General features: G+C 45.2%; 1 protein-coding gene across 9 annotated transcripts in view; it reads left to right on the top strand.

The window, feature by feature from the left end:
- LOC130163679 (SH3 and multiple ankyrin repeat domains protein 2-like) overlaps nt 1-10,000 on the top strand; it is a 193,884-nt gene that overhangs the window by 162,179 nt on the left and 21,705 nt on the right. For all 9 annotated transcript variants that reach the window (XM_056368132.1, XM_056368543.1, XM_056368626.1 and 6 more), the window contains one exon: nt 8,620-8,755. In XM_056368132.1, the coding sequence (XP_056224107.1) occupies nt 8,620-8,755 (136 nt within the window). The remainder of the gene's footprint in view (nt 1-8,619; nt 8,756-10,000) is intronic.

Raw genomic sequence — 10,000 nt, forward strand, 5'->3', positions numbered from 1 at the left:
GCTGTTAACACCTGTTTTCAAAGTTTCAAGCTAAACCCGCTGGAGGTCGTGTCTCAGTCGATATAATCTGACGCTGTGGGACTGAGAGGGAGGACGTAGACTCTCACAGAGGAGAGGGAAAGTGTTCAGAGCTCGGACAGACGGTCTATGTGTGTAGTTTATATATACACTACATGTGTGTGTGTGTGTGTGTGTGTGTTTACACAGCATGTGTTGGTGCATTTGTGTTTATTGTGCTTTTGGTATCCAGATGTGTAATTCTGAAGAGGTGAGTTCCTCTTCGTTACGTCTTGTTTGTCAGAAACGAGTCAGAGACTGAAGAGAGTGAAGCTGCTGGAGAATATCTGAGTCTTTAAACTTCTGCTCTGGTTTTAAAATCTGCATTAATCAATATTTTTATATCAGCAATGGATTAAATGACATAAACGTTTAATGTGAAAGTGATCAATATAATGACAAACCACCAGCTTTCCAGAGTTTTGGTTTTATGACCCAGAACTTTCTTAACTGCATTTATTTTAACAAAAACAATTTTATAATGACACATTATGGTACAGATTTTAGTTTTATCTTGAAGCTCGGTCTCTTCACACACCCAGACATGTTCCTGTAAATGCAACAGCTAATTACCAGCATGATTAGATCTTGGTGCACGCTGATTGGCTCCCTGACGCTGATGAGATTTACTCATTTACTCGTTATGTGTCCTCGATCATTTCAAACCAACATAGTGGAACATTTAGCAGCTGAAGAGCCAGATGTTTTTCTCAGGAGTCAGTGGAGACGAAAACAGCTGAGAGAAGAGTAAATATTGGAGTGAATTCACAATGCTAATGAATGCTAATGTTACTGAAGTTACTGAAATATATATGTGTGTATATATATATATACATATATATATATTTATAATGTGAACATATTCAAGAAGACGTGACAGTGATGTAATCTCTTCCCACATGAGGTGGCCTTTGTGTTTTCTCACATTTTTAATGAGCGGATGAATCCCCTGGTTCATGTGTCTCCTGTTGGGTTTTTGTCACATCGACTTTTGTCTGATGTGACACGACAACTAACGAGTCGACACCTCGTCGAGCTGATGTTGCTCTAAGAGTGGGGATTGATTTTTGTGGTGGGAACCCCAGAGAAGCAGTGGGATGTGCCGTGGGCTACAGATGTGGAGAGACTGTAGAGAGACCCCCCCCCCCCCCCCATCATCATCATCATCAGCTCCCCTCAGCTATTTACTCACTACCCACTTTAACACTTAAACACTAATCAATACGTCTCAGTGAAAGTCAGGACTCTCTCACACATGCAGCAGCGTGCACACAAACGCCAACGAGTCGACGCACGACGGAGCGGACGACACACTGAAGTCACATGACGCTCAGTCTGAAAATAACACAGAGTGGAAGCTTCGTTTCCCATAAATAATTTATTTGTAGGTAGTGCGCAGAAAGAGCAGCGTGCTGAGCCCACGGTGCTCGGGGAGCAACTTTTTATTTTTAAAACAAACACAACACGACACTGTCAGAGCGCGGCGTGACGCTCAGACCTTTAAGATGGCTGCACGGGGAGAAATCTCCATTGACAAAAACACTCACTATCAAATCAAGTCCCCCGTTTAATGATGAATGGTACGATCCACTGCCACCACCACCGCCCCCTCCTTTCCCTCTCAAACACTGATAACATTCTCAGCACCACTCCCACCTCCAGCGGTATCACGCAGCAACTGTCGCCTAGCAACCGGGAACATGTTGTGCCTTACTGTGTACACAGTGATAATGCAGCTTTTAAGAGTAAAGCTGAGCTGAGACTCAGGAGACGGAGAGTCTGACGTGGAGTTTGCTGTGGAGGACGTCAGGTGGGTGGGTGGGGGGGCAGACACAGTTCATTCAGTATTTTTCTGACCTTTTCGATGGAGCTGTAAAAACCTGATGATCAAACATTTATCATTTCGTTTCCCTTCATTCCTTTTTAATAGAAAAAAATATCATGTTCCTGTTTTGTTTTGTCCTAACCAATCAGAATCAAGTGATGTACTCAGCTGACATCACTTCCACTCTACATAGAAGCTGCTGCACCAGTAGCTTAGCATCTTTACAACAATTTAAAGCTGCGTCCAGTCTAAAGATAGATGTCCATGTCTGTATTGATTATAGATCAGGTCTAGGTTTTATATTAATACTGTGAAAGCTTCATGAATGAGGATCTGTTACCTGTAGGTTTCCTTTGCTGATGAAAGTCTTGTTAGCATCAACAACAAATCCTGGTATTCAGCTGATTGGATAATCTAACCGAACAGAGTGATCACAGACGAGGCTGAGGCTGTGTGTGCGGCCGGAGGCCTGGCGTGTCAGGTCGAGTGGGCGTGAGCTCCGGGTGTGATGCGGACGTGGGTTTTTGCGGCTGTCGCTGCCTCGTCAGCGATCTGGATCTGTGCCAGTAGGGCAGAGCGGTGGTTAATGCCACCAACTATCCATTAGTGTCCTCCTCTGCGAGCAGCGCGAGCGGCTTATCTGTCCCTGTTTGGCTCCGTCTCGTGACCTGAACTCCAGAGATTCAACAGCTCACGGTTCTGTCAGTCCATCCGTAAATCTGCGTGTGTGTGTGTGTGTGTGTGTGTGTGTGTGTGTGTGTGTGTTTCCAGGAAAATTCACATGGTATGGGCGGAGCTGATGTGCTGGTTTGAAGCAGGATGTGTGTGTTCTGTGTAGTGTGTGTGTAGTGTGTGTGTTCGTGTGTGTAGTATGTGTTCGTGTGTGTAGTGTGTGTGTTCGTGTGTGTAGTGTGTGTGTTCACGCTCTTACATGTGCTCTCGTCGTCAGTTTGATATTCAGCTACATGATTCATCAGAGCCAGGACTGTTCTAACTGGGTCTCTGAGTCATCAGAATAAAACTCTCCCTCTCTCTGTCTCTCTCTCTCTCTCTCTCTGTCTTCCCTGCCCCCCATCCTATTTCAGTCCTTCACTTTATTCTTCTTTATGTTTTCCTCTCTCTTTCTCTTTTACACACACACAGTCTCTCTGTCTGTATATTTCTGTATTTAATGAGCCTGCTTTGATGTACTCCAGCTTCCTACAAGGAGAGAATACACACACACACACACACACACACACACACACACACACACACACAGATCTCGGTGAGCTCTCACCCAGCCCCCCAGTCTTAGATGCAGATCAGCTCCATGTTTCAAATGCTGATGAATGCTGCTGCTTTAATGTGTGGGTGAAGGTACGAAGACATATACAGGTACATATATGTGTGTGTGTGTGTGTGTGTGTGTGTGTGCGTGTGTGTGTGTGTGTGTGTTTGTGTGTGTGAATGAAATGCACGTTTCATAGCATTTCATCACGTCTTTGCTGAACAAAAGAAGAAAACGATTTCATTATTTTTTCAGTGTTGAGCAGTTTGTTGTGCGTCTCTTGTTCGTGTGAAGCTGGTGGTCTGAGCTGTTGATCGACAGGTCAGAGGTCGGACGGATAAACTTGACAAGTTTATAATCCCTCCTGTGATCAGAGGGGAATGAGATGATCTGATAATCTGGACCGGTTCTGTTCTGTCCCATAAATCAGTGGTTCTCTAAAGTCATTGTGTTACTTATGGATGGAATTATAGTGAAAATAAACTATTCCCATTTTTTGCTGAGGACCCCCAGGAACCGTCTGAAGGACCCCCGGGGGTCCTCGGACCCCTCTTTGAGAACCACTGCCATAAAGGATCTGGTGCCCGTTGGCGTTCACCATGTAATTTACTCCCCTCTTGTGGCAGCAGCAGGGTATTGTCTCTAGCAGCTAGCCTGACCAGCAGCTTTTCGTGGGGGTGTGTCCCGTCGACAAACACTGGAGCTTGTCGAGCGGAGCGCCACCCGGTGGACGTTCACATGTTGAGGATAATCCTGGGATCTTTGATCGTGTGCTTGTCGAGCTTCCGTTGAGTTTCCACGGCTCTGAGATCAGAAATGATATTTGGCCTAAACTTCTTTTCCTTTCTGTTCATCAAGGTGCAGTCAGGTAAATATTATGAAAATCATCATAGAAGTGATTCTTATTAAGTATTTTTCCTCCGTGCTGCACTTTTGATATGTTTACTGGCAGTTGATACTTGTTCAGACAGGAAGGAGTGCAGAGAGGTGAAGACGTCCAGGCATCAGACACTTTGAGCTCAGGAAAATACAGGCATCACAGAATGACAGGACAGATTTGATCGATGAGGTTTGTCTCTGTCATGAAAAGGTTTGTTTTCGGTCTGGTTGTAGTCGTCGCTGCGCGCCTCTGACCTTCACCTCCGGGCGGTCGGATTAGAAAAAGCTCATGTGGGTCACTGTGGACGACCTGTTGGTTTCCCACCAGCAGAGAAATCCTGTTTGAGCTGGTTCCGCTGTGGAATGAGAGCAAGCGGAGCCGTCTGCTGCAGTTTCCCTCCATATGTTTTTGTAGCCGCTCTCTGGTGAAGGATGGAGGAGGGGTGGGGGGGGTGGGGGGTGGGGGGTCATCTTGCTCTCTCGCTGCCCTAGATTGTTCAGTGTCTCTCCACCACACCGTCCCATTTCTCTCATCCCTTCCACGAAAGCTTCACTCAGCGTTCATTGTAAAAAGAAGAGCTTTGGAGTCGACATCAGCTGTTTTCATCGTTTTCATCGACTCACGTGACGAAACCAGCAGGAGGTTTTATTTCTGAACTAATCCGCCTGCCGGTCGGTGAACGTGTCCCGTGTCTCCTTTTGTTCTTTCCAGCAGATGCATTTTAATAATTGAGCAAATTTTGTTATAAATGATAAAAGTTATAATCTGTAACGTTTCCACATTAAAACGTGTAAAAACAACCAGACCTGCGTTCTACGTGTTGTTGAGTTGTGTTCTTACATTATCACAAACGCTTCCATCAATTCTCAAACTCCCTTTAATCATGGTAACACTTCGTTTCATTGGTCGCCTGTCAATGACATCATAACCTCTGTGATCTTTGTCTGACAGAAGCTCAGCACACTTTTTACACCTCGGTGGTTTTCAGCTCCATGTTTGAACCAGATGAAGGATTTTAGTCGTCGGACGTTTGGATCTGAAGTTATCAGCTGAGGACAAACTTCTTTATTCAGTGTTTCTACTGGTTTTAATCTCCTGGTCTGTTTGTTATGGAGAGGAGGAAACCTCTGTGGATAATTCAGCTGCTGGTAAAAACACATGACTCATGACATCACCCAACGCCATCTTTTCTTGTTGGTTTGATTGACAGTTACACACTGTGTGTTTCAGTTAAATTCACAAACAGTTTTATTTCGGTTTATTTAATTTAGCATCAAAAAAATAAACTTGTAGATGTTGATTAAGTTGTTGCTGGAGCTTTTGAGCACGTAACATGATCTTCAACAGAAGGTGGAGTTCGCCTGTTTGTCCGTCGTCTTCGCAGAAAAGTTTGAGATTCAAAGTTTGACCTCGATCTTGATTCATCTGCTGATGAAGACCATGTGATATGATTGAAAGCCCCAGAATATAGCAGGTAAACTGACGCCATCTGCAGTTTCTAAAGTTTCATACGTTACATCACAGATGCATCAGCCGACCTCGGTGCGGCGATGTTAACCCTCTCCCGGCCCGGATTAGCGGCGGTGTCATCGCAGCACGCCTCAGATTATAATTGATTAATCAGATTAGCGGCTGTCAGTAGGAACGTCCGCAGCAGACGAGATTGGATCGAGAGATCAGATGAACTCGGTCGACTGTGTTCAGATAAATGGCTCGGATGATGCTTGATGTTGTGGAACTACTGTAGTGATTATGATAATGATAATGGCTTTTGAATTGGCCCTTCTGCTTCATGTGACAGAAGGCTGCCTCTCACGCTGTATTGAAGGCCTCCAGAAGTGTGTGTGTGTGTGTGTGTGTGTGTGTGTGTGTGTGTGTGTGTGTGTGTTATTGATTAAACCGTTAATGTTCGGCCATAAAGCTGCTGCTGTTTTTCTTTCTTGTAGTTGTTGGTTCACGCCCTGTTTGACACTTCATGGCTTCATCTGTCTTCTCCCAACACACACACACACACACACACACACACACACACACACACACACGTAACCTGTGTGTGTGTGTCGGTGCTCGATGGCTGCCTTCACCCCAGAGTCAATGACTGTGGACACGGATCAATATCGCTAATCGTCTGCATGTAACTGATAGCTCATGTATTGATCTACCACTGGATGCCGTCGGTTAGTTAAATGATGAATACATTTTTATTCCTCCGCGTCGGCAACAGTCTGGAGCCGTATTGTTTTCAAAAAGTTTAGATTTTGGTGGTCGGAGGTCAAAGGTCAAGGTCAGTGTGACCTCACAAAACACTTTTTAGCCATTACTCAAGACTTCACAGCAATTATGACAAAACTTCACACCAGTGGTTCGTATGTTATAAGACTCTGGATAAACAGGGACGTGACCTGGAACTAGTCTGAGTGGCGGAGGGATACGACCACGAGGAGGCACCTGTCACCTGTTCATTTACTGAGGTTTAGTTTCACTTAAAAAGGAATTTTAAAAACATAAAAGGAAACAATTAAAAAAGACAAAACGTGGTCCAGGTGGTGTCTCCTCCGCAGCTTTCGATCATGTCGCATGAGCTTCATCAGCAGGTGAATTTGAAACTCAACTCAAAATAAGAGACGTGTCACTTTTCTGTCATTGTGACCTGAACCTCGTAAAGACCTCCACAAAATCCAGACCGGCTCTGTGCCACGGGTCTGGCAGAAAATACTCATGAGTGTGTGTGTGTGTGTGTGTGTGTGTGTGTGTGTGTGTGTGTGTGTGTGTGTGTGTGTGTGTGTGTGTGTGTGTGTGTGTGTGTGTCTCCATCTTTCTAGCGTAGTTATATAAGAGAGTGGAAAGACAGAGCAGATTACGTAAGACTACCCCTATATGTGAACTAGTGTACTCCTGTGTGTGTGTGTGTGTGTGTGTGTGTGTGTGTGTGTGTGTGTGTGTGATGGAGCACAACAGAGGGAACACAGGGTCATCCTGAAACAGCTGTTGGAGCATTTTTCTCTAATTATCAAAATGTCCGCCTTCGTGACGCCGGAATGACGCGTGTTAGAGAGAGAAACCCAACTCTACCTCTGTGTGTGTGTGTGTGTGTGTGTGTGTGTGTGTGTGTGTGTGTGTGTTTGTTTGTCTGTCCATGTCCATGTCCGTGTCTGTCACCTCACCGCCATCACTCCACTCCCTTATATTCTCCCTTTACTTTCTCTTCGTCTCTTCCCATACATCATTCCTCTCTGTTGCTCCAGGCCAGTCTCTCTCTCTCTCTCTCTCTCTCTCTCTCTCTCTCTCTCTCTCTCTCTTCTCTCTCTCTCTCTCTCTCTCCTCTCTCTCTCTCTCTCTCTCTCTCTCTCATCCCTTCATCTGACCCCTCCTCCACTATTTGTCTGAGAGCGAGAGAGAGAGAGAGAGAGAGGAGGGAGGAGTACACCAGATAGGAGATGAGAGGAGCGGTCCAGCAGGGCCCATATTAAATTAGACCAGCAGTAATGAGATTAAAAACCATCCATGTGGGCACGCATGTGTTAGAGAGAGAGGATATAAGTGTGTGTGTGTGTGTGTGTGTGTGTGTGTGTGTGTGTGTGTGTGTGTGTGTGTGTGTGTGTGTGTGTGTGTGTGTGTGTCAGACTAGAATCTGATATGAGCGTGGGGGTGTGCAGCGTTTGGGGTGCATTCAGACGTTAATATATACGAGCCGTTTGTTTTCTCCTGGTGTCAGTGAACTCATCGCGGACGCACGCTCTCCTGCCGCCATCATGAACGTTGGTTCATTCACAGTGTTTGAAAAATGACTTGAAGGTTTTAATATGTGACTATTTTTTTCTGCAGTAAAATATTTAAAAGAAAAGATAAAGAACAACCTGTGACGTGTTTGTTGTTGAGTCACGTTCGTACGTTATCGCAGATGTTTCCAGCTGTTTTCAAACCTAGACAAACTTTTCATGTGGCCGCCTGTCAGTGACGTCATTTCCTCTTTGCACTGTTGTGTTTTCCTGCCAGAAGCATCAAAAATTTTAATTTAGATCTTAAAGGTTAAAGGTTTTAGTCGAGTCACTAAAGAACTTCAGGTGTGTTAGCTCCTCCCCCTCAGGTAACAGTCAGTTCTTTGTTATTGGTTATTAGACTCGGGATAAACGGGGATTTAACCTGGAACTAGTCTGAGTGTCGGAGGGATACGACCACGAGGAGGGGATTGTAGTTTGTTTGTTTGTTGTCGTCTTGTGTAAACGTTGATGGGAATGTTGTCGGACGGTTAATAAGACGAGAAAAGAGCCGTGCAGATCGTTTAGCACTAACATCAGCATCAGAGGTTTCCGTCACTGCTGCGGTCACAGCCGTGTGACGGGTCCTCTGGTTCTGCTTTGGACTTAAAGGATGAAGAGTGTAAATGATGGATAACGGTCTCACCAGTGGAAGAAGTGACGTGAGGTCACGTCTAAGAGATGTTGTAAATAAAGTTCCTTTCGTTTCTTCAGTTCGGAGCTCTGGAGATCGAGAGGCCTGACGTCACGTTTCCACACGAGCCGACGTGTCATAATGTTCTCAATCAATCCGCTCACTCTGCTGTCGTGTGTGCGTCTGTGTCCGCAGGTGAACCAGGAGAACGTGGTGAAGGTGGGCCACAGACAGGTGGTCAACATGATCCGCCAGGGAGGAAACCGGCTCCTGATCAAAGTCGTGACCGTGAGTCGGAATCTGGACCCCGAGGACACGGCGCGCAAAAAAGGTACGGCGGCGTTTTCCACAGCGCTGCACCACAGAAATCCATAAACACAGAGACACATGTCCCATCGGGGGGGGGGGGGGGTGAAGTCACTGACTGTGACTGATGGTGTGAAAACCCTTCTGCTGTATGATCGGCCTCCTGTGTTAAAACAACACGCTCACTGACGATGTGTCGATGTTCCTCAGAGGCGGGAAGGAGCTCGACTTACTTTGTGTTCACAGTGCAGACGACAAAAACAACTCAACATGAACCGGACGTCAGTAACTGATCGGACTTTAACCACCGGACACACATGAGAGTGATTTAACCCTTTAGGACCTGAGTCTCTCTCTGAAACCTCAGCAACCGCCTGAAACCTTCATTTCTCAGGCTCTGAAGCAGATAGAGACGTGAAATAAAAACCATCTGAGACTTTAAACCTTTCACTTTAATTATAAATCACTGGTTTTGCCTTTGAAATTGTATTTAGCAGAAAAACAAGCACATTCGACAACATACTCAGTTTAGTTCAACTTTTTTTTTTAGCGTTTATTGATTTTGTTTTAATCCTGATGACCATTACAGTGAAGGCAGTGATTTACAATCAAAGCCAAAGGTTTAAAGTCTCAGATGGTTTTTATTTCATGTCTTTGTCTGATTCACAGGCTGAGAAATAAAGGTTTTAGTGTCAGCGTTGCATCAGGTGAATTTTTACCTCTAGCTGGCAGTGATACTGGCTCCTCCTCCTCCTCTTCCTCTTCCTCCTCCTCCTCTTTTTCCTCCTCCTCCTCTTCCTCCTCCTCCTCCTCCTCCTCCTCCTCCTGACTGGCTGGTTAGCAGCTCAGCAGGTCGAAGTCAGTGTCTGAATCTTGGTTTTGTTGTTTTTTCCTCCAGGTAGCTGCTGACATCGTCCGAACTGCGACTTTAAAAACTTTTTTTGCGACTTTAAAAAACAAAAAACAAAAATACATTTCACCTTCCTGACACAAAATTTCAGAGAATCACAATCAATTTCTTCCGTCACATGATTTCATCATACACTACGTGTGCAAGTCTCGTCCGGTTTTAAAGGGAGAAAGCTGCGCAGCGTCGAACAGTCCGACATTTTGAATTGAACCAGAAGATCAGAGGAAGTTCACGAGGACTTTTCTATCGACAGCTTTAGATCCACGTGATCAGAGTTTATAAGATGTTAAACTGTCCAAACTAAATCATTTCACTTTTCCTCCGAACTGCGGCTTCAGAAACAGTTTTGAAACTTTTAAA

The sequence above is a fragment of the Seriola aureovittata genome, chromosome 1, assembly GCF_021018895.1.
Source record: "Seriola aureovittata isolate HTS-2021-v1 ecotype China chromosome 1, ASM2101889v1, whole genome shotgun sequence".
NCBI lineage: Eukaryota > Metazoa > Chordata > Actinopteri > Carangiformes > Carangidae > Seriola > Seriola aureovittata.